This window comes from Aquarana catesbeiana, linkage group LG05 (genome assembly GCF_042186555.1).
Source record: "Aquarana catesbeiana isolate 2022-GZ linkage group LG05, ASM4218655v1, whole genome shotgun sequence".
Classification (NCBI taxonomy): domain Eukaryota; kingdom Metazoa; phylum Chordata; class Amphibia; order Anura; family Ranidae; genus Aquarana; species Aquarana catesbeiana.
In genome coordinates this window covers 259,800,150-259,825,885 of record NC_133328.1, presented here as the reverse complement: position 1 = coordinate 259,825,885, position 25,736 = coordinate 259,800,150, and the positions used below count along the sequence as shown (strand labels likewise).

At 43.5% G+C, this 25,736-nt stretch overlaps 1 protein-coding gene across 1 annotated transcript in view; it reads left to right on the top strand.

Annotated features, from left to right (window-relative positions):
* Positions 1–25,736, top strand: part of CCT5 (chaperonin containing TCP1 subunit 5) — a gene marked incomplete in the record, with an annotated part of 162,464 nt that overhangs the window by 37,186 nt on the left and 99,542 nt on the right. The window contains 1 exon segment of the mRNA XM_073630730.1: positions 12,886–13,084. Within this exon segment, the coding sequence (XP_073486831.1) occupies positions 12,886–13,084 (199 nt within the window).

The following is a 25,736-nucleotide window of genomic DNA, read 5'->3' as shown; positions in this document are numbered from 1 at the left end:
TCTTCCTCCTCTCTTTCTCTTCCTCCTCTCTTTCTCTTCCTCCTCTCTTTCTCTTCCTCCTCTCTTTCTCTTCCTCCTCTCTTTCTCCTCTCACGGTCAACAGCTGCAGCCCAATGTTGGTGGGAGATGAGTGTAGAGGCAACATCAGCCGTGTAGCCGTATCTCATTGAGTAGGTTAATGACCTGTGTTGAATCTTTGAGGTATGATGGAGTCCTGATCACCAATGGCTGTAGATATTAATCGATGTACTTCCCTATCTTTGAGGTAACAGAATCTAATCCACTAATAATGGGCCTCCCAGGGGGATAAATGACAGGCACCCTTAGTACTGTGGGTATCAAAGGCCTTTTTTTTTTTTTCTTTTTTTTTTTTCGAGAAACTGGTTTTATTAAACATACCAAAAATAACAGACAGTTCCAGAGCATAGACAGTACATATAAATTGATTGCAGGGTATAGTTTTACAGAGAAGAAACAATTAGTGCACTATATTCCTCACTCTCAACAAAGGCCAAGTACATCGCAAGACTTTACCCTCCATAACATTACGGTATCTATCTTGTATAACTATTTAGAGCAATTTGTCCTATATGGGCCTTAAAATAGGCAGTCGTACACCAAATCTACTGGCGCTAGACCAGGGACATCCAACCTGGAACAGAGCTTGTCTAAAAGCCTGCTTAGTGATATCCTCCATCGGGAGGCCATCTATTATCCCCTGCAAGCGCAGTTTAGGGTCTAAAGGTATCAGGACCTGGAAAGCCCCATTAAGGGTGTCAATGACTTTCTTCCAATATAAGTGCAGTTTGGGACACTGCAATAGAAGATGGATAAGATCACTGTGATCTCTGCAACATCTGGTCCAGGTGGAGTCTGTGCATACTCCCATACGGGCTAATCTAGCCGGCGTGTAATATGCCCTAAGTAGTATATAGAGTTGGGATAATCTTTGGGTCACATTCAGTGAGCACAGGGATACCGCCTGCAAAGCTTCCTACCATTGCTCTTCCTCAAATATACCAATATCTCGTTCCCATTGGGACACTGCCTTCAAAGGTGCGTCCCGTAGGAACAGATTCAGCAACATGGTATAGCAACCTGATATAAACCCCTTTTTTTATAGGTAGTTACTTCAAACAGTTGAAAATTGATGTAAAATCCAAGGCCCAAATATCTGCTCCCCTCTGAGTATCTACCGCATGTTTGAGTTGTCTAGAATAAAAAATACATTGAAGCCGGCAGCTGGAAAGCCTCCCTAAGCTCTGGAAAAGATCTCAATTTGCCACCTCTAAGAGCCCATTCACACAGGGACGACTTGTCAGGCGACCTTGTCGCCTGACAAGTCGCCTCCCGTTCTGTGCTATGGAACCGTTCTAAGGGGAGCGACGCAAGTCGCTCCGACTTAGAAAAAGGTTCCTGTACGACTTCGGGGGCGACTTGCATAGACTTCTATACAGAAGTCGTTTTGCAAGTCGCCCGGGCAGTCGTTTGCAGGTCGCTTCGCTGAGGCCACCTGCAAGTCGTGTTGCCCCTGTGTGAATGGGGTCTGAATATATGGACCATGTGTGACACACCGTATTGTTTCCACTTTTTTCTTTTTTTATATTAAATGTTATCCTTCTACCCTTTTGATTTCAGTAAGCTCCTTTTTGTATTGGTGGGATTAATATGAAGCGGTACATAAATCTCAGTATCTGATAGAATCCTCAAGATTTCACCAACCTAAGCAGATTTGTCAAGCGTACGCATTACGCAAGCACGCCGGATGCTGTGGCCATTCTGATTGTTTGTGAAGCACTTAATGTTTGTATACACGTGAGTGTGCTTTTTTTTTTTTTTTTTTTTTTTTTTTTTTTTTTTTTTTCTTTCAATAAATACCATGGTACAATACGTTTTAAAACTGGTGGTATTTCATACTTTTCATGAGGTTAACCACTATAGCATTGGATCAGGATGTGTGCTTTGAAGCTGAATACTGGAGATTTCCATGGCTGTTCAAAGAGCACTGCCTCCCTAAACTCAGTTGGAAGCTTTCCGTGTGATGGGGTTATATCTTCCAATTGAGGTTACCACCTGATGCCTACTTTGCAAGTTTGACCACTCTATTTGAGAGTCCACTCCTTCCGGTAAGGAGGATTGCTTTATTACAGCGGTGCTGTGGTTCCCTCTGTCATATTGAATCTAGTGCTGCGATTCACTCCTCTCCTTTGGCTGGTTCCACTTAAAGTGGTTAAGCCACTGTAATATAATCTTCTTCCTTCTGTATCATAAGAACATGTGCCCCTGTTCTTGTGATATATAAAAATCTGCTGATCTGCAACTATATAAGCTCCGCTCCGGGCGCTCAGCTGATTGCTCACCTCTCTTCTCTCGGCTCACAGCTCCTGTGGGCGGGGCCGAGTCCCCCGCTGACGTCAGCTGGGGAGGCGGAGGAGAGAGAGAGAGGACGATCAGCTGGGAGCCGGCAGCCATGTTTTACATGTTTGCTGGGGGGGGGGGGGGGGGGGGGGGGGGGGTGTATAGCCAGTCAGGATCACCCAGGTTTTTTTAGAGTATACAGGAGGCCAAATGACGCAGCACAAGCACTGTGCTGTATAACATGCTTTTTAATTTTTTTTTTTTTTTTTTTTTTTTTGTGGGTTAACAAACGCTTTAAGGACTTTTTTTTTTTTTTTTTTTTTTATTTATGGTTTTATTTCTTAATCAGATACCCTTTACGCTGTGTGTGTGTTGTTTTTTTTGGGGGGGGCTTTCTACTTTTTAAAGAGTTCAAGAAGCTGGTTGCAGACGTTAGCACTCCAGCTGCTCCTATTAGTCATCCCTTTCCTATAGTTTTGCCAGTGTCGGCGGCTTTGGCGTCACAGGACACTGGGGGGGACAGGGCGGTAAGCCTTGCAACCAGTGAAGCCGGCACTTGTAGAGGACCTCTTAGGGGCCATTTTACCATTTATGAGACTTTGGAAATTTTTGAGGAAGATGAGGATCTTCCTTCCAAACATGACATGATGTATTGGGGTCTGCTGAAAAAAGTCCAAAGTATTCCTGGTCCACCAAGTGGTGTTTGTCTGACGTGGTGCGGAAGGAATGGGTGGACCCTGAGAACAGAAATTTTTTGCAGCCAGTTACAAAAGGTTTCTATTTGACAACCTTCAAGCAGTGTGGAACAAAAACTTAGATGCTGCGCTGTAAAGTTTCAAAGAGGTCGGTGCTGGCCTTTCAGGCTATGGGTCACTTTAAAGCAGTGGTCCTCAACCCTGTCCTCAGTGCCCACTAACAGGCCAGGTTTGCAAGATAACTGAAAAATACATCACAGGTGATATCACTTGCTGCTCAGTGATTGCAGTATTCTAGTCTGCATCTCTCCAAGGTAATAGATAAAAACCTGGCCTGTTAGTGGGCCCTGAGGACAGGGTTGATGACCACTGACTTAAAGGACTGCATGGACAAAGGCGGGACGTTATCCTGAAGAGAGCATTGGAAACTAGTGTGGCCAACTTTAAACCCGCTTTAGCTACAAAATGCGTGATTTCTGGCTATCCCAGCTTCGGGATGATGTCAGGAATAGCACCCCCAGGATAGAAATCAAGTCCTCGCCAGTACTCTTTAGGGCTGTAGGCTAAAAAAAAAAAAAAAGAATAGTCGGTGTATCTTGAATGTACTTTAAAAGAAAACCCTCTGATCTCCAGGTTCTGCAGGGCTGTGGCTAAAAACAAACTACTTAGATCTCGGAAGTGGTCTACATGGGAACTATTAGTGGTGCTTAGGGGTATCATCATGTCCCCGTTTGAGTCTTTGCGGAATGCCTCTGCACCTGTTAACATTGAAAATGGCCTTCCTGGTGGCTCTTACTATTGCCTGCAGAATAGGAGAGTTGCAGGCTCTTTCAGTCAGCCTTTATTGAAAATTTGTGATGAGTGATTCTAAAAAAACAGATTGCGGACCTGTAGCAAAGGTGGCTTTAGGCTTTCCACAAATCTCAGATATTAATCAGATATAGTACTACCATCCTTCTGCAATTCTTCTTCCAATAGTAAAGAGCAAGATCTAAGCCTCCTGAATGTCAAGAGGGGTTTAAGGTACCTGGAGCTTACTAGTCAGTTGAGGTCCTCAGATACCCTGCTCATTCTTTTATTCGGGAAAACAAAAGGGTAAATAAGCTTCCACGAACACCCTAGTGAGGTGGTTTAAACATTCTGGAGTGCTATAAAGTAATGCAGATTGCTCCTCCACCATCTTAGGGCACACTCTGTGGGCTTCAGTGGCCCCCTATACTCTGGTGAGTATTTGGTTATCCTCTCAAGGGCTGGCCTGGAAGACTACTAGAAACAGAGTTACCGTTAAGGTGTCCGTTTATCACCCAGCGGTAAAATACCGCTACTCAGTTCTCAGGCATTCTCAGAGGAGATCGCTCTCCTCTGAGTGACTGTTTATCGAGCTTTGTAGATCGTTTCTCCTGTTGAGTTGTGAAGCGATCTACAAACGCCGGGAAATCCTGAGAATGGCACCTCTCACTGTAATCTCTCGTGATGTAGCGGGATTACAGTAATAGGAAGTGGAAAAATTCCGGAGTTTAACGCAAAGCAACACACGTTACACACCTCATATTAATAAAGTAATAGTTACATTCCCCCTACACAATATACATTAACCTAATCAAAAACATTTATATCAATATTTAAAGGTCATATATGTGCCTATTTAAATGTGAATGGTGTACAGTAAATGAATTTAATCCACATATGTAATGTAGCTAAACACCATTCATATAAATGAAAAATACATTTATAATCATTAAATTTTAATAAAGTACATAAATATTAAAATAAAATGTTTCATAATTGATAAAGCCCTGTATAACTGTAACAGAACAGTCCATGGGTAAAACCATATTTTAGGGTTTACAATATTTTTTTTTTTTTTTTTTTTTTTTACTAATACATTAAATTATATAAAAATGACTTTAATAGCATTTTAATGCAGGTAGAATAATTTAAAATATATCTAGATCTATTGTTCATAACAGTGATTTCAGCTGCCATCATCACAGTATAACCACTTGCAGTACAGCGACTTACTGCTAGGTCACTGGTCATCAAGTGGATATCTTATTTAGTTGTGTATCTGCATAGATATACAGTATCTCACAAAAGGTGAGTACACCCCTAACATTTTTGTAAATTTGTTATATCTTTCATGTGACAACACTGAAGAAATGACACTTTGCTACAATGTAAAATAGTGAGTGTACAGCTTGTATAACAGTGTAAATTTGCTGTTCCCTCAAAATAACTCAACACACAGCCATTAATGTCTAAACTGCTGGCAACAAGTGAGTACGCCCCTAAGTTAAAATGTCCAAATTGGGCCCAAAGTGTCAATATTTTGTGTGGCCACAATTTATTTTCCAGCACTGCCTTAACCCTCTTGGGCATGGAGTTCACCAGAGCTTCACAGGTTGCCACTGGAGTCCTCTTCCACTCCTCGATGAGGACATCACAGAGCTGGTGGATGTTCGAGACCTTGCGCTCCTCCACCCCCCGTTTTGAGGATCCCCCCACAGATGCTCGATAGGGTTTAGGTTTGGAGACATGCCAGGCCTCGGCTTCTTTAGCAAGGCAGTGTTTGTCTTGGAGGTGTGTTGGGGGGGGGGCGATGTTTTACGTTGGAATACTGCCCTGCGACCCAGTTTCCGAAGGGAGGGGATCATGCTCTGCTTCAGTATGTCACAGTACATGTTGGCATTCATGGTTCCTCAATGAACTGTAGCTCCCCAGTGCCGGCAGCACTCATGCGGCCCCAGACCATGACTTTCCCACCACCGTGCTTGACTGTAGCCAAGACACACTTGTCTTTGTACTTCTCACCTGGTTGCCGCCACACATGCTTGACACCATATGAACCAAATAAGTTTGTCTTGTTCTCAACAGACCACGTTCCATGGTTCCGCCTTTGAGAACGTCGATGACGAAACGCGTAAGCGGGGCTACGCACTTACGTCATTTCCGGGTACGGAGCGAGAGAGCCTGGAACGCAGCTGGACCGCAAGCCGCACGCTGCGGGGAAGCACTTCCTGGCTTTCAGCTTCACCCTTAGTGTAGTGCGATGTGCTTTTTTCCCTGAGGGGAGTTTTTATACCATTAAAGTTTTTAATTATACTACACTATGAGGTGGCATCTCCTTTTATGAGGGCTTTGCTGGCGATCCCCTTCCTGGACATGGTATGAGGTGATAATCCGGAACTCCTGGGAGAGAGGCCATTCCATCTCAGAAACCACAGGATACCGGATAAGAGGACGGCTTTGGGATCCTAGAGTGTCTGTCACCCCTGCAGGAGGGGTAGTGGAAGCTGGTGAGTGGGGAGCCAAAAGGGGAGCACAGAAGTCACGGATTTACCTCTGCGGGCACCAAAGTCACTAAGCTGTTGGAACGTTTCTGCTGCTATTTAAAACTGGGACGCACCACTTGAGATTATACTCTCTTTTTCCAATTTTGATGTCATTTACAGTTTTTTTCCTTTTTGGCTTTTTTTGGACTTTATTGCACTAGATTGCACTTTACTGCACACCTATATGTTGGATTGCATGGTCATATATATACGTATATATGGCATATATATGTTTCTGCATTGTTATATGGATATGTCACTAATTTTGCATACATATAAGTTGGATTTATTACATCAGCTGCTCAGCAGCAGCACCTAGTGGCACCTTTTGACACTAATTGTGACACAGAGGTATATGCAATATAATAGGGGTTGCATATACATATACATATATTTTTATTGCTTTTTTGATTTACATAATATGGGTTCACCGAGTAAGAGTTTCACAGTCTTCACCTTTTGCGTTTGGAATACTATTTAACCTATTTGGTATAGTCACTGTTAAACGCACACAAAATTAATAGTTCACATCTCACAAGGAAGCGCCATACCCCCACCCACAATCCATGGTTCCAGTAATCCATGTCCTTAGTCTGCTTGTCTTCAGCAAACTGTTTGCGGGCTTTCTTGTGCATCATCTATAGAAGAGGCTTCCTTATGGGACGACAGCCATGCAGACCAATTTGATGCAGTGTGCAGCGCATGGTCTGAGCACTGACAGGCTGACCACCCACCCTTTCAACCTTTGCAGCAATGCTGGCAGCACTCATATGTCTATTTCCCAAAGACAACCTCTGGATATGACGCTGAGCACGTGCACTCATCTTCTATGGTCGACCATGGTGAGGTCTGTTCTGATTGAAACCTGTCCTGTTTAACCGCTGTATGGTCTTGGCAACTGTGAGTTTAAGGGTCTTGGAAATCTTCCTATAGCCTAGGTCATCTTTATGTAGAGCAACAATTCCTTTTTTCACATCCTCAGAGTTCGTTGCCATGAGGTGCTATGTTGAACTTCCAGTGACCAGTATGAGAGAGTGAGCGATAACACCAAATTTAACACACCTCCCCATTCACACCTGAGACCTTGTAACACCGAGTCACATGACTCCGGGGAGGGAGAATGACTAATTGGGCCCAATTTGGACATTTTCACGTAGGGGTGTACTCACTTTTGTTGCCAGCGGCTTAGACATTAATGGCTGTGTGTTGAGTTATTTTGAGGGGACAGCAAATTTACACTGTTATACAAGCTGTACACTCACTACTTTACATTGTAGCAATGTGTCATTTCTTCAGTGTTGTCACATGAAAAGATAGAATAAAATATTTACAAAAATGTGAAGGGTGTACTCACTTTTGTGAGATACTGTAAATAAAGAGGCTGCCATCACAATTGTGCAATCACAGATATTGTATGTGACGCATTGCATATCACATGCAATGTTTGTGCGATGCAAATTTTAAATCATATTGCATTTGCACCACAGTGGTACAGGACCCTTTTATTTGGTCCGCACTGGAATCCCAAATCGCCATGCGATCCGATTCCTGCACCATTACATAGTTTGCACTGCGATCTGTGAAATGATCTGGGGGTGTCCTTAACTTTACATTGACACCCGCAGTGGTGCACAGATGTCAATGTAGGTACGATGTGGAAACCCGCACAGGAATCACGCTGGTTCGCGCATCATACAAGCGTAAACCCAGCCAGAGACGTGAACATCGATTCTGTGTGCTGCGATGATCAGTGGAGAACCTGTTCTCCTCTGATTACCTCAGTTTCATAAACTGTTAATGACCTGTGATCAGCGGCGATACTCGGGATCGCTGCTGATCAGTTTGATAAACGTACACCTAAGTCCAACTCTTGTTTTCACTCTGCTTATATAATACAAATGGATCCGCTGTTCATACTTTTTGTAGTAGCAAAAAAAAAAAATGTTTTTTGCTTGTAGGACAGTCAAATGAACTAGTCTGGAAAACGGAAAATTGAATACTTACCTTTCTGTAATTTTCCTTTCCTGGTGCCTACCCATGGCAGCATACCAATGGTTGGTTGCTCCGCCCCCGACCAACCCACAGGACCACTTTAACTCTATAAATAAGAGTTGTTCCTCCCCACCGTCATTCTTGTAACTAGATCTCAGAAAACTAAGGATTATTGAAGGGAGGGTGTATGCTGCCATGGGTAGGCACCAGGAAAGGAAAATTACGGAAAGGTAAGTATTCAATTTTCCATTTTCCTGGTGCCTCCATGACAGCATACCAATGGTAAATAACTCGCTTACAGGGAGGGTACTGCAATAAGAAATTTAATGAAAAACTACAGCCTTGACATCTGTAAGGTTCTTTCCCCAAATTCCCGGGAAGTAAGAACCGCTGGTTCTACACTATAGTGAGACATGAAAGTGTTGAATGACGGTGGGGAGGAACAACTCTTTTATTTATAGAGTTAAAGTGGTCCTGTGGGTTGGTCGGGGGCGAAGCAACCAACCATTGGTATGCTGCCATGGAGGCACCAGGAAAATAAGATGCAGTACGTCATTCCAGGCAGCAGAGCTGGGCTTCATTACGATTTTGCAGCTGGCTCCACCTCTGCTTCAGTTCCAGAGCTTATCTAAAAACAGAAAAAAACAAATGGTATTTGATCTGTTCCTCTTCAGGTCCTCTTCAAATTCAAGCAATGGAGCCAGCTCCAAGTTCTGGAGCTACAGCATTACTATTGTAGAGGGGCTGAATAAAGTACACACCATATTCTACTGTAAACATTTTTTTTGTCTTTCACATTGGCCCCTCCCCCAGGTGGACCATGCACTTCCCAGATAGAAAGCAATTGTGCTGCAAGGTTGAAAATGACTTGTTAAGCTACTGTTAGACTTGCCAGGCTTCACAAGTTTGTTGCCCAATTGCAGCAAAGCAAGTATTGCATGTATTGGTAAAATGAAATAAAAAAATAAAATGCCACTGCCGTGTCTACCTCCGGCGGATCGTCTGGCATTGCAGAATCTTGTTCCGACTGTTGATAGTTCACCTAGGCAATTGAGAGGAAAGCTCCCTTTGTTGGAAAAAAAAAAAAAATGTGTCTCTGATATCATTCATCAGAGTAAGCCTATGTTTCCACTATTGCAACCTGAAAGTGATTTTAATGCAACTTGAAACAATGCCTGTGTGTTCATTCTTGAGGTCTATGGACCTCAAGTCGCATCAAAGTGGGACCAAAGTAGTGCAGGGACTACTTTGCAGTTGCTGCGACTTAAAATCGCACAGATATAAACGGTACTCACTGGAAATCATGAGGTACGACTTGTCATACGACTTTGCAATGACAAATTGCACTAGTGGAAACCAGCTTCTTTAGAAATGGGACGTACATTTTTTGACTTCTCAGATGTAGTGTCTGCTTTCTCCCAGCCAATAGCTGGCTTAACAGCCTGAACATAGGGCTGAACTAGGAAAAAGTTGAAGTTCGAGGGCCAAGCTCTTCTGAGGTATCCTCGGGTGGCCCACCATCATCCAGATGTCTAGGAGGGATACATGCTGCATGGTGAGAGGATTCTCAAGTATGTGCCAGGAAGAATTAATTTCTCTGAAGGAGATTGAGCTAATTGCTGCAATGGAACTGCTGTTGCTCTTTCCACTATGTATCCCCTACCCATCTTTTGAGTAGGACAGCTTACCTGTTAACCCTCTGACTCTGTCTTGCTGCATAGTCTCTAAAACGGGATGACCCCACATGCTCAGCATTTAGGGATTTGAGAGGTGGTGAATGTGAACTGTCTTTTCACAGCTGAACCCTCGCCGCTTGCATTGTATCCTGATCTGGTTGGGGCCAGCCTAGGTTTGTATGTCGCCTTGATGTCCTCTTTGACGACTTCTGGCATACAAGGCTGAAATGCATAAACGTACCAGCATAAGTGGTTGTATGGGGTTTTTTTGTTTGTTTTTTTTTCTCACTTGGACAGCGGTCCCTACCTTTTTTTGTTTGGGTGGTGTACTGCTTATTTTAGGCAACAGACAGAAAAAGCAGCTAGAGAAAGATAAAGGAGTTAGCGACTGGTATTTTCAGCTAGAGCAAGGAAACTGTATTCCTGAGTAAAGAAAAAGACAAATGCAATTTGTCCGTTGGCAAAAAAACAGGGTCCCCTCCAGGAGCTCCTCAGATGACAAAAGGCTGCTATGCTGAAAGACCCCAGTAATAAATAACAGAGGGGAGGGACATCTGTGGAAGATACACCCCTCTAAAACAGGGCTCAAAATTTCAAGTCCTGAGCTACTAGCCAGGCCTCAAGGGTTACTCGCCCCACCCCTAAACCCTCCCTTCCTAAATTATCTCATGAAATGACACTTAAATGTTTTATGCAGAATTAAGTTGTTAAATATTTTTATAACTTTTATCTGTGTTCGCCAATGCAGCCTGTGTCCGCCAATGCAGCCTACCTGTGGAGGGGAAGAGAGGGGAGCCGCCGGCCGGATGATCAAAGCGGGGAACATCACAGCTTTCATTTCAATAGCTGTGTTCCCCTCGCCGTGCACTGTCGCATAAGCCCCTTCCCCTGCCTGGGGAACTTAAATACACGTTACCCGTCCTAGGATTGGACGGGTGATCTGTCAAAGTCCCAGAAAAAGGGTCTGTATAAGGGCGCACGGCGGAAAACGCACAGCTATTGAAATGAAAGCTGTGATGTTCCCTGCTTTGACCATCCGGCCGGTGGCTATCCTCTCTTCCCCTCTGATCAGCGGTGCTGCGTCATTCCAAGGCAACCCTTCTCGCCATTTCTCAAAAGCCACTCAAAAAATGCGAGCGGCCAAGTAGAATTTTGAGTCTCTAAAAAATGATTTTGACAAACGAGGGCAAAAATGTAAAGGTTGCCCCTATTCAAGATGGCCACCACGACCTCAGGCTAGACCGTGCATTCGCGCAACGGGCGGCACTAGGACCTATGCGGCCCGCCCACCAAGCCAGCTCCTGACGTCCGTGCATGCGTCATGACATCCTCGACTTTGTGCGGGGATATCTGATGCCTGCAGCTACAGGCATCATTCAGATATCAGCTTTTTCAGCTGGCAATTCCCTACACCATAAGAACGATCATAGCAGCTGTTCTGACAATTTTGTGAAAAAAAAAAATCTTGATTTTGCAAAGAATTGTGGGAAAAAATGACAACTTCAAAAAACTCATCATGCATCTTTCTAAATACCTTGGAATGTCTTCTTTCCAAAAAGGGGTCATTTAGGGGGTATTTGTACTTTTCTGGCATGTTAGGGTCTCAAGAAATTAGATAGGCCATCAGTAATTCAGGTGTGATCAATTTTCAGATATTGGCACCATAGCTTTTGGACTCTAACTTTCACAAAGACCAAATAATATACACCAATTTGTACTTATTTTTACCAAAGATATGTAGCAGTATAAATTTTGGCCAAAATGTATGAAGAAAAATTACTAATTTTGCTAAATTTTATAACCGAAACAAAAATTCATTTTTTTTTTTACCGAATTTTCAGTCTTTTTTTTTTTTCTTTTACAGCGCAAAAAATAAAAAACCCAGCGGTGATTAAATGCCACCAAAAGAGTGCTATTTGTGTGAAAAAAGGACACAAATTTAATATAGGTACAGTGTTGCATGACTGAATAATTGTCATTCAAAATGTGAGAGCACGAAAGCTGAAAATTGGTTAACCACTTGACCACTGGGCACTTAAACCCCCTTCCTAACCAGACCAATTTTCTGCTTTCAGTGCTCTCACACTTTGTACCCATATGAAATTTTTTGTCCTTTTTTTTTTTTTTTTTTCACACAAATAGAGCTTTCTTTTGGTGGTATTTAATCACCACTGGGTTTTTTATTTTTTGCGCTATAAATCAAAGACTGAAAATTGGATTTAAAAAAAATATATATATTCTTTGTGTTAAAATTTATTGCACAGTGTTGCAGAGTATTTACATTGAGCAGCGCTGTGGGCAGTAAACATCCAGGCCACAGCGCTGCTGCAATCTCTCCCCCTCTCCCCTCGCACTGTACCGATCAGTACACAGAGGGGAGGGAAGAACCGGCGTCATGACGTGACGCCGTTTGTTTACAAGTGATCGCTCCGTCATTTGACGGAGCCATCACGTGGTAAACGGCTATTTACCGTGATGCGCCGGGTCCTCTGGACCCGGTGGTCATGGATGTTCCCGGGTGCGCGCGGGAGCAACATTCTGGAATGACGTCCCATGGATGTCAACCCGGAACTAGCTGACCGCGCTGTAGCCATCTTTCGGCTATGGCCCGGTCGGCAAGTGGTTAAGAAGGTTCAAGTGGTTAATCACAAACCTGTCCCAGCTTCTGACTGAACTATAAAGGATGAGTATTGTTGAGGTTGTTGCTTTAGCCCATCCTGTTATTCTTGATCTGATGGGCTGATATTGTTTTATAGATATATGTGTGGAAATATTCAACTTTTAGGTTTACAATAAATATTCTGTGTTTTTGTTTTGTTTTTGTTTTTTTAGTTCTTGCAGGTGCTTTACTGGAACAAGCTGAGCAGTTGCTGGATCGTGGTATTCATCCCATAAGAATCTCAGATGGATATGAGCAAGCTGCAAGATTGGCTATTGAGAATTTGGATAAGATCAGTGATAGTTTTCCTGTGGATCCCAACAACATAGAACCTCTTATCCAAACTGCAATGACCACACTTGGCTCAAAAGTGTAAGCGGCTGTTTTTCTTTATTTTTTTTAACAAGTCACCTTTGCAAAAGCGAACAATTTTCAGCACACCATCCACCTTAGGCCCCTTTCACACGATCGAACCGTTCGGCGGACCTAAACGGGTGCTCCATGTTAGCCTATGGAGTGACGGATATCAGTGGAGACATGTCCGCTGACATCCGACCCGGTCTGATCCGCAAAAAGCAGACGGATGGTCCTACGTCCAGATCCATCGATATCGGGTGAGATCTGATGAAAACGGACATGCTGTCCGTTTTCATCCAATCCCTCCATTGGCAGCAGCGGCGCCTGACAAGCCCCTCCCCGCTCAGTGAGCAGAGAGGGACCTGTCATCCGCCGGCTCCGCAGAGATCAACAGAGATCTCCCGCTGAGCCCGGCGGGCTCCGTGGAAACGGAGTCTGCCTCGTGTGGATGAGGCCGCCTTCATTTTAGTGCCCATGCAGGTTGGCTTGAAAGGTTCACTTACAATATCCCGCTCGATTTACACTCAGTTGCTAAACAGAGCTTACACAGGGCTGAGGACTCTTTCCACTTACAACAGCACAGTGACCAATCGCCAAGCAATTGTGCTTCCACACAGGCGCACAATTGGAACACAAAGCACTGGTTGTTTTATAGTAGAAATGAAAAATGAAGCTGGAGAGGGCAGCATTTAAATGAATCTGAATCTAATTTCCTGTCCTGAGGTGGCAGATGTGCTGAGCAACGTTGGAACCTTAGGACAGGAAGTATGTTAGGGATATATAACGGGGAGGTGTTTTGTAGTTCAGGATGATGGCAGGGAACGATGCTAGCACTGATAACTGTGCAGAGAGTATTGCAAGTAATCTGTTCACATGATTTGGCTGAACAGCTGCTATTTTTTTTTTTTTTTTGTCGGGGGGGGGGGGGGGGGGGGAGAGGCCACGTTTTGCATGGATGATTTGGCTAGCTGTTCGCATTTGAACGTAACCTGCCCTTTCAGTGGTATATTTAACAGACCAAAAGGGAGAATAACGAGAGAAAATGTGTTTAATAGTTAATAACCAATTAATATGAACAATTTCATTGGTGGTTATATAAACTTAAAGAGGAGGTCCACTTAAAAAATATTAAAAGCCAGCAGCTACAAATACTGCATCTGCTGACTTTTAATTAATGGACACTTACCTGTCCCAGGGTCCAGCGATGTCGGCAACCGAAGCCGATCGATCGCTCGTCTCTTGACTGCCCCCACCGCCATCCTCGGTCAGGGAATCAGGAAGTGAAGCGTTGCTGCTTCACTGCCCGGTTCCCTACTGCGTATGCGCGTGTCGCGCTGTGCGTCTACACTGGTCCCCGTTGTGTTGTGGGAACTGTGTATTTCCCAGAACACAATGGGGGTGGGCATTTGCGGCTAGCTATTCCCGGAAGTGGGTGCAGATACCTGTATTATACAGGTATCTGTACCCCCCTCCCCCCTGAAAGGTGCCAATTGAGGCACCAAAGGGGGTGAGGAATCCGATGAGTGGAAGTTCCACTTTAGGGTGGAACTCCACTTTAATATAGTGCATCCTGTTTAATATAATCAATTGAAATAATTCATCATAAGGTCCATAATTCCTTCACTAGTGTACTTCCAAACCATGCACCTTCACCATATGCAGTGTCTTACTAAGTTACACCCAAAGAGTGTAGTTAAATTTTCTTCTCAACAAACGGACATGACCTCTAACTAAAAAGGTCAAGCCAGGCTGATTTTGTGGATCATTAAGCTTGCTTGATTACCAAGAGATGTGACAGGGAACCTTTCCGTTTAGAACCTCCTCTCTACCACGATAACTCATTGGAAATAAAACATGAAAGGGCCATAATGTAATATAGCCATGAAACGCGTAGAGTTTCCAACAAGGTGTGCCTAGACAAGCCTGCCAAATCATGAATTCTAACATTAATAAGGTTATGTATTTTCTATACTTTATGTATGAGGATTTATGGGGTTATCTGGCCAATCATGTATATAGGGTTTTTTTATTGTACCAATTGTCGATTTGTATTAAATACTTTATCTTTATACTTGACATTTATCCTTTATGATTATATTCTATATATTTACTGTTCATTTATATCTATATATTGTTCATTATTCATATATATTGATTTTGTGGATCAATAAGCTTGCTTGAATACCAAAGGTTTTTACCACTTTAGCGGTGGAACGCACGCCGACTACCGAATGCAGGCCGGGCAGCTGCCGACTCCTGGTGATATGTTTTCCTCAGTGCCAGGCTAAGGCACCTCCAAATGTAAAGATGTGTGTGGGAGTGATAAACCACCCCAAACCTGCACAAATGGCAAAACAAATATTCAATAATATTAACAATGAGAGCAGCTGGTTGTAAATGAAGAATGAAGTGAAGAAAAAAAATTAATTGAACTGCGCGCTCGCTAAAAAACTGAAGAAGGCTATGAGAAAAAACTTTTAAAGTGCAAATGCAAAAAATGTAGCAAACAATATCAGCAACCACAATCATATGCATAATGTATGAAATTATGTGTAAAGTCCACAAAATATCTATTCCGTGTCCAATAAAGGTGAATAATCAAATTGCATGTAAATCTTCCTGTTCTTGGTGAACAATAAGTAGATCTTCCACCACCATCACCTGCCACACATCCTACTCACCAGAATCCCATGACACCCATTACAGGTAGTCCTAAATACCTGTGAATAATACCAATGGAAAATCCTCACAGCCACGGCACCAGTCCGAATGAATGATCAATCAAGATCTCATGAAACCCATTATAGGCATCCCAGTGTGGAAATTTTCATGACCACAGCATTGATCCAAACAGATGTCCAAGGATTAGTGGAGAAAAAGAAAAAGGGCTTCCCTGGTGAAGTATATCGGAATTCAAAAAGTAGATTAAAATTTAAAATCAAGTCTCCTTAGCAGCTTTAAGCATCTGTGTGTTGGAAACGCCGTTAGCGTTCTAGCTGTGTTGCATACCTATAAGAAAATAGAGATCCCACCAAAAAACTTAAAGCCTCCTTAAAAGATATTAGGCAAGAGAAATGAGGATTGTTGCCAAAAAAGAGGCTTGATGCCTCATTTCTGATGCTCCAAAGCTTCCTGCTATCTATCAGTTGCCGAAAATACATAAAAATTCTGAATCCCCACCGGGCAGACCAATTAGTGGCATAAACTCATTTTTTTTTTTTCTTCTAGAATAGGGGAATATGTTGAATTTTTTTTTTTTTTTTTTACAGCCCATTGTCCAAACCTAGTAAGCATATCTCTCTGATAGGAAGGGTCTTATGAATCAGCTAAAAGGCATTCTTTTTTTTTTTTTTTTTTTTTTTTTTTTTTCAAAACAAAAATCTTTTATTAAGGGATCAGAACCAAACAAAGAGGAAGGCAACACTGGATCAACAGGAGAAATTAGCAAAGCCTGGGACCCCCACGGCAGACATCAATTCTTGAACATCAAAATTGGTGGCCTGAGGAGTCCATATGTAAGGGAGGGCAGTCTGGTCCAGAATTCACAGAGATCCGGATAGCAGCAGATGACATGTGTCCCCAGGCTGTGGTACCACAAGAGGCTGCATTATTATTTTTTTTTTTTTTTTTTTTTTTTTTAAGTAGTTTTATTAAGTTTTTGCAAAAGTACAACAATCGTAACCCATACATGTATAAGTTACAGGTTGACAGTGGAGAGAGTTAAGTTACATCATGAAGGTCTATTTTGTACAAATTTTAGCACAATAGTAATCACAGTACTAATTGGCGTTTTATGAGCGTGTTATGTACCGTAAATAAGGATAAAAATAGCAATAAAATTGAAAGATAATAAAAATAAGAAGTGGTGTTAGTGAGGGATCTTAAGTGAGGATCGCACTGTATCTGAATTATCCCTGTGGTTTAAGAGAATAAATCTGGTTGTAATTTGTCCGGCCGGAACGTCTCCACTCCCGCACCCGAGCACCCCTATATGGGAACTGACTGTGCCCGGGTGGGGGAGCATCAGGAAATGCTAGTCAGTGGTGTAGCATTACAGGCCATAGGGAATATTCTGTTGTTGGGGTATCTACCCGACTTATTGGGTAGCTTTTGTATTGGTTTTTGAAATAATAAGTTTTCAGGTTTCAGTAGGTGTAATGTTATGGGGAAAGGGGGTAGGAGGGGGGGGGGGGGGGGGAGGACGGAGAGTAACGATCTGTTAAGTGTTTTATTATGGAGTTATGTAGGCAGTTGTGTTTTCGTAATTTCCCCTGAGACATTGGGAGAAGGAGTAGCTGAACTGGTCTGTATTTGAGAGGATTTAAAATGGACCCAGCAAGTCCAAATGTTCATGTATTTGGATGGAGTATCTGATGTTTGGTGAATAAGGTTTTCCATTTTGGCCACTCTGTCAACCCTCTGAATCCATTCTGTTATGGTGGGGGGGGGGGATGTGGTTCTCCAATGTACTGGGACACATAAGTTTGCCGCATTAATGAGGTGTAAAACCAGGGATCTCCTATATGTGTGTTGTGGAAGTGAGGTATGGTGGAGTAAATATTGGGCCGGAGTGAAGTCTGGGGTGAATGTCGTTATCTGTGTAATTAATCGGTGAATTTCAATCCAATAGGATTGGATGAGAGGGCAGTCCCACCATATATGGAGTAGAGTGCCTCTTGATGCGTTGCACCGCCAGCAAAGAGGGGAAACGTTGGGTTGATACCTATGAATCCTGTCCGGGGTTCTATACCATTTTGTAAATATTTTATATCTATTTTCTTGAGTAGATATATTGCAGGAACCTTTATGCATATGATTGAGGGCGTGCTGCCACTCCTCTGCGGAGAGGTCTGTGTTCAAATCATGCTCCCACCTTCTGATTAAGTCATCCGTTTTTATTTCCTCTGTTGTACATATAAGTTTGTATAATGATGATATGAGGTGTCTTTGGGATTCAGGATTGTTGCATAAGAGTTCAAAAGGTGTGAGTTCTCTGTGTAGGTCCATCGTGGGTTTAAGGCTATAGATAAAGTGACGTATTTGTAAGTATTTGTGGAAGGGAATGTGATAGCCTGGAAATGCGGAGGTTAAGGCTTGGAACGTCAAGAGTTTTCCTTTGAGGAACATTTGGTGTAACTTGAGTTGTGGTCTATTAGGATCCGTGACAGTGTGGAGGGAGTGTACTCCTGGGGTAAACTCTGGATTGTTTTCCAACGGTGTTAAGGGACCGGGAAAGGGTTTCAGTTTAAGTGGTTTGCAAGCTGCTTTGAAATTTGTTAACGTGGAGTTGATAAGTGGATTTAGTGTGGCCTGCTTTGGCACTACTTTTTGGTTGATCCATGGCAATAGGTGTATCGGGGTGAAAGCGTTTTCAATGTAAACCCAATCTTTGATAGTGTTGTTGACATGCCAGTCGACAATTCTGGCCAAGTGGCATACCCAATAGTATTTTTGCATATGCGGTATGTATAGTCCCCCCTGTGATTTGGGGTTCGTTAGCCTTTTCCAATTTAGTCTGGGTTGTTTGGAGGACCAGATAAAATTTCTACAAAGCCGTTTGAGGGTTGAGAAGAAGGTAGAGGGAATTTGTATGGGTATCGTTTGAAATAGATATAGCAATCTGGGTAGCACATTCATTTTTAGGACAGCTGCCCTTCCAAACCATGAAAACGGCCCCGAGGTCCATTTTTGTAAATCTGTACGGATATAACTTAGAATAGGAAGGAAGTTCAACCTATAGATCTCTGTCAGTTTGGTGGGTATTTGAATGCCTAAATATGTGAGAGCCTGGGTTTCCCAGCTGAAAGGGAAATTTTGTTTGCATTGGGTGACTAATTCAGTGGGTAAAGAGACGTTAAGAGCTTTAGATTTAGATAGATTGATCTGCAGATCGGAGAGAGATTTGAATAAAGCAAAGTCTTTGAGGAGGTTGGGTAAAGTAATGATTGGGTCCGTTAGAAATAATAGGATGTCGTCCGCATATGCTGCAATTTTAAATTGTTTATGGTCTATTTCCACCCCACTGATATTTGGGTTTTCCTTAAGTTTACGGAGTAATGGTTCCATTGTGAGAATGAAGATTAAGGGGGACAGGGGACAGCCCTGTCTTGTTCCGTTGGTGATGGAGAAGGCGCTCGACAGGTGCCCATTCACTCTTATTTTGGCAGTTGGAGAGGAATACAAAACCATGATCATATGGATTAGTTGAGGTGGAAAGCCTATAGAGTGTAATGTGGCTTCCATATAGTCCCAAGCAACCCTGTCGAACGCCTTCTCCGCGTCCAAGGACAAGAAAAAGCCGCTGATGTTATTGGTGGTCATCCAATGATGGATGTCTAGCGCTTTGGTGTTGTCTCGGGCCTCCCTTCCCGTGTCAAAACCGACTTGATCTGTGGATATTAGTTTGGGAATGAGCGGTAGCAGACGGTTGGCAATAGCTTTGGCGTATACTTTAATTTCTACATTAAGAAGGGAAATTGGCCGGTAATTGGAGACCACAGTAGCATCCTTGCCTGGTTTGGGGATTAGTGTGATGTGTGCTTCTAATGCTTCCTTGGATGCTATACTATGGGGCGAGAGATTGTTTAGCGCTTTAACCATGGGGGGAATGAGTATGTCTGAGAAGGATTTATAATACGCTACAGTGAGCCCGTCAGGTCCTGGACTTTTGCCTGGTTTCATTTGTTTTAGGGCAAGCATGATTTCTTCTGGTGCCAATGGGGAATATAGTGCGTCTGTTTCTTCAGTCGTGAGGGGTGTGGGAGCGTATTGGGATAGGAATGTTTGTATTGTTTCCCGTCTAGCTTCCGGGGTTTCGGTCTGTTGAGGAGAGTGTAAATTATAAAGGTCTGAGAAATAGTTCACGAATTGTTTTGCTATGTCTCTAGAAGTAACCGAGGATATGCCTGAAGGGTCTTTGATTGTATGTATGGTGTTGTCCGCACGTTTCGCTTGTAGGGCTCTCGCTAGGAGCTTCCCCGATTTGTTGCCAAATTCGTAGAAGCATTTTTGCTGCAGTGTGTATTTGCGCTTAAGTCTGGTGTGTAATTCGTTCAGTAGTTCATTTCTAGCTTGTGTGTGTTCTGTGAGTGCTTCAGATGCCAGTGATTTTTTTATGTTTTTGTTCTAGTTTAGAAATGCGTGCAGTCAGATCCTCCAGTTTAGCTTTTCTAAGTTTATTTCGGTGTGCTGTTATTGATATGAATGTGCCCCTTATAACGCATTTATGTGCGGCCCAAACCACATCTGGTGAGGTATCTCCTAAGTCGTTGTCTGTGAAGTAATTTGCGAGTTGTTGGGAAATCTTGCTAGTGATGTCGATGTCGGTAAGTAAGGAGTTGTCTAATCTCCATATATGAGGATGCACCACCTTATTGGGAAGGTGCAGAGTCAAAGTAATTGGGTTATGATCCGACAAAACCATCGGTTCGATAGTGGTGTTTTTTATCAATGGCAGATCATCTTGAGATATAAAAAAATAGTCAATTCGTGAATATTTAGAATGTGGCGTAGAGAAGAACGTGAAATCCTTTTCATTAGGGTTCATGGTGCGCCAGGCATCATGTACTAGTAGGTCACTAAGTTGTGTTTTTATGGCACGAAGGGCTCTGTATGTGATAGAAGAATGGCCATTAGAGGTGTCGAGGGCGGGGTTAAGGGGTACATTGAAATCGTCTCCAATTGTTAACGTACCCGAGCTAAAGGCCGTGAGTAGCTGTAACGTGTCGCGGAAAAAGGAAACTTGGTGTGTGTTCGGGGTGTATAAATTGGCGATCGTGATTCTTTTCCCGTGTAGGGTACCTTTTTTATGAAGAGGAATCGTCCCTGTGGGTCTTTGTGTGTGTCCAAAACAATGAGTGGACAGTCTTTTGCGATGAGAATGCAAACTCCTTTTGATTTTGCTTCATTGTTGGTTGCATGGTATATTGTTGGGAATTGTTTGTTGTGCAGTTTGGGGATAGCATCCGTTCTAAAATGTGTTTCCTGAATTAGAGCTATATGTGTTTTAGACTTATGTAGCGAAGCGAGTAGGAGCGAACGTTTTTCGGGCGTATTTAGGCCACGAATATTGATAGATTGGAGATTCAGGGATGGGTGTAATTCCGCCACATTGTTTGGTGTTCGGTTAGTGTCCATTACTTCCGTCCGGGTCAAAAAAAAAAAAGGGGGGGGGGGGGGTTGCCGAGGTAAGTAAACCAAAAATTAAAACAGGATGAGTGGGGAGGGGGGTGTGAACTGGTTAGAGTTTTTTGCTAATCTTGATTGAGATTCGGTGTTATCTTATGTCCACCAGCTCTGTGGAATAACCGACGAGTCCACTGAGATAGTTACCTATCTCGTGTCCTTACTTTTAACAAAAGAGTCGGTAATGTACAGCCCAGGCGCAGCGTACAACCCGCTATGAATAGATCGGATCACTGCGCCGAAGCTGTGTGGGGGTTGGAATGAGCCCGACACGAGAGAAGTGGCAGAGGAATAGGAGAATTAAGTGTCCCGCCACCTCACGACCATTGAGCAGGATGAAGATGGTCGGAGGGGTGTGGAAATAACCTGCATGGTATGTGTGTACAACCGATGTTAATGAGAGTGTGCAAACAAAACAAAATTGTATAGTAATCCAATAACATCTATAACATCATTAACCGCATTTATAATTATGAGCAGAACAGATATGTTCGTCAGTATCAAACTCTGCGGGGTATCAGATCGGATTACTGGAGTCGCTCCCATGCCAGTGGGAAAATGTACTGGGAAATTTAGGGAGCGAGCCTCTGAGTATCACGCAGGTCTGCAAGTACTGGTGATGTTGAGAAATTTTGCAGTTTAAGCATTTGAGATTACTTATCAAGCTAGGAAGAATGAGTATTCACCCTGAACTATAAGCATACCGACCATGTCGAGCCCCTACACACACTATAAGTTAGAGCAGGGGTATATCTGTATGTAAGTATCCAAGGCCAAAGGTTGAATAGAACACTGGACCCCATTGAGTGTCTCTCTGTTCAGTGTTGTATACTCCCTCCGTCTCTAAACCCCCTGTGATGGGGGAATCTAAGACACCGTGCTTTCACAAAGAAAATACCTCTCTTAAGACCTCAAATGTGTCCTTGGAGGCATTCTGGTGTATGTGCGATATGTTACCAGATACCTCTAGGGGCCCCGATGCTGTCTCCGATGATCGGTTTCATGGTAGCTGCGGGTCCTGTTAATTGGACGGGGTGAGGGGAACATCACATCTGAGATCAGGCCGATTTCCAGTCAACAAGGTGCTGCTGCACTGGCGTCTTTTGCAGGTGTTATGTGTGGCGAGTGCTTCCGCAGGCGGTTGTCTCTGGCTCGCACTTCTGTGAAGGGCTGTACGTCCATCGAATTCGGATGACGTGATGTGGTATCAGGTGACTTTTGTCGATGTTAGTCCTGGGGAGCGCTGTAAAAGTTCCGTCGTCTTCCTGTGCAAGCGTGATGTCTTCGGCTGTGGTTCCGGGTGACAGGTAAGCTAGATGAGCTATAACAAAAGCTGCGATATGTGTTTACCTTCAGTATTGTGATGACTGGTAAGATAGTGTTCATTTGTGGGGGAGCTGTGGAACTTCCGCATCAAGTGATAGAGCCGCCTCGCGTTTCCGGTATGAGTTGCATTATGGTAGTTGTAGTTTGTCGCTTATGCTGTGGGGCGTCAACGACATAGGTAAATTATATAGAGGCACTGTCCAGTCCCAACAATAAACTGGTTTACGCATATAAGTCATGTGTACTCTCTGTACACCCCATTTGATGAGGGCAACGTTGAGGGTAACTTGCAGATAAGAGTTGCGGTTGAAATAAGCACAATTTTAACTGTAACAGAGAACATAGAACATGTAGAGCCTAACATGGCATAACTGAAACATAAGGTTGCTGTAAAATGAAGTAATACCCTATTTGTTTAGCGGTCCCTTCTGGCTCTCCTTGACGTGGGTGAGTCGGCTGTGTTGAAGTCACGTTGCTGGGAACGGCGGGTGCCATTATATGATGAGGCAGAAGGTGATCTTCTCCTCCTGTGTCCTGCATTCGTAGTTTCCATAGGCAGATCATGGTGTTGATCTCTCCGTACGGCTGAGCGACGAAAGTCAGCGTACCAATTAGGTACCTCCACGGAGGGGATATTTAGAGCCTTAAAGAAATAAGGAAGATCCTCAGGCACTTTAAGAAAAGCAGTGCGACCTTGCGATGTGGCAGCCAGGCAGAAGGGGAACTTCCATTTGTAGTTTATGCCTTTGGCGCGCAGGGTATCTAGTAGGGGTTTTAGGTCTCTTCGATGTTGGAGAGTTATGCCTGACAAATCCTGGAATATCTGGATAGATTTACCCTCATGTATTAGCTGTGGGATGCTTCTAGCCTGTCTAAGAATATCTTCTTTGACCTTGTAGTCAGTCAGGCAGCATATTATATCCCTGGGTGGGTCGGTGTCCCTACCTTTGGGACGCAGTGCACGATGAATCCTTTCAAAGTCCACAGGTGTCTGAAGGGGCCTATGTAGAATGCCATTGAATAGGCTTGTCACAGATGGTGTTAGTTGATCTCCTTCAATCGACTCCGGGATCCCCCGGACCCTCAAATTACGCCTTCTGCCCCGATTGTCAAGGTCCTCAAGATGTCTCTGCATATCCCTCATCTGTAGGGTATGTGCATCGACATGACGGGTGGTTTTGCGCAATTGTAGATTTTGTTGATCCACCATTTGCTCCGTCGCAGAAACCCTGTCAGACAGGGTGCGGAATTCTAGGCGAAGCTCTGATATGGCAGCCGATAGCGTGTCCTTTATATCAGTAGCTATCATCCTGAGGTCATTTATGTTCAGTTGGTGATGGGGTTGTTCCTCCGGGACAAGTTCTCCTGGGAAGCTGGCCGGAGGAGCGAGAGATGGGGCTCCCTGCTGGGAGGATGATGCGGCCTGTGAGCTCCTGTGGTGGGAGGCCGCCATGTTACCTCTACCCGCCTGGAACATTTCAGGTATATTGTGGTCCGTGCGCTCCGGGTGTTCCCTCGGTGAACGGGAACGTGAGGCTGAGGTGTTCCTGGATGCAGTCCCCATATTTAGAAGTAGGTTTCGATCAGTTTAGCCTCCTTTGAAGTAAGATCAGGTCGTGTGGTGGCAGGAGCTGAGGAACTAAGCGGCCATCTTCGTGTCAGGTCAAGCCACGCCCCCAAAAAAGGCATTCTAATATATGATGGCACATTAATTGTCACCTATGATGTTAAATCACTTTATACTAATCTTATACAACAGGACGTTTTTATTAACCACTAAAAGAGCTTTAGATTATAAGTTTGACCTTGAAAGGGAACAAAAGGTGTTTCTGATTGAGGCATTGGAGTTGGCAATGTCTAATAACTATAATCATATATACAGACTATAATATACCACTAAACAGCGCTAATGTTGAACAGAGATACATATGCATGCGGCCAACAACACATGAACAAAAAGTCCTTTTTGTAAAAAGCGGTGATAGATTCAGAGTGTAATTCAGACAGTCTCCACCAGGTGTTTGTAACGCTGATTTTCAGTGTGCACCTTCCACCAGTCAATCAGATCCCACCATGTGATGACACACTCCCCTTAGGGGGTTAAACGCACCAGAACTGGGTAATATTAAAGCCTTCAAGGACAAAACAACCAAGCCATGCACTGCTGCAACCACCACTTCGGAGAATTCTCAGATGATCAGGGACCGAAATTGAATAAACAACAAAAGAAAGGGGTACATAGCGTAATCCTGTTTATTAAAAGTCGACCCTGTCGCATCACACACAAAAAAAAAAAAACCCTTCAATATAGGTTTGTACATAGGTGTGCGCAGCCTCTTGCATTAGGGTGTGCACCCCAAAGCTCAAATACATATGCATGTGTATATGTACTGATGGTGTCAGTAGGGCAGTGGACAGTGTAATTTTGATTATTTTATTTAAAAAAAAAAAAAAAAATTTCTTTTATAACATTTTTTTGGGGATGAAATATCAGTGGTCTAAACAGGGGGGAATATGCACCACACAAGGCGATTAGGGTGTGCCCAGGCACACCTGGCACACCCTGTGCGCACGCCTATGGGTTCGTACATTAACAAAGCAGTCAACTAAGCATATCGATGGCGTTTACTTCACCGCTGTAGATACCGGCTCAGCTGTCCAGGAACCGCAATCCACTTCCTGGATCTCAGTGGAACGCAAACGTCACTTCCAGCGTTGTGTAAGCCACGCCCTGACGTGTTTCGTCATATCCTGACTTCGACAGAGGGCGTGGCTACACGACAAACACACAGGCTTAAATTGCACCACCTCCTCAGCCAATCACAATGCAAACGACATGACGGCTGGTGTACGCCGGAGTAAACAAAGGCGGCTTATTACAGGAGGGGAAGAGGGACATTTCGCCATACTGCACTTAATATAGCATAAAACAAAAATATGCATATCTAAACACCCACGAGCCAAAATAGGCTAGATCCTGGGTGCATACATAGCCACTACATATCATGTTATAAATATTATTCTTCATAGGGCTAAAACTTTTATATATCTGTGCAAAATACCGCAAATTACCACATAAGTGGAATACCGTAAAATGCAGCGTATGCGGTCTGTCAGATGTCAACGCCAACTTCATTAACATATATTGAATGGATTA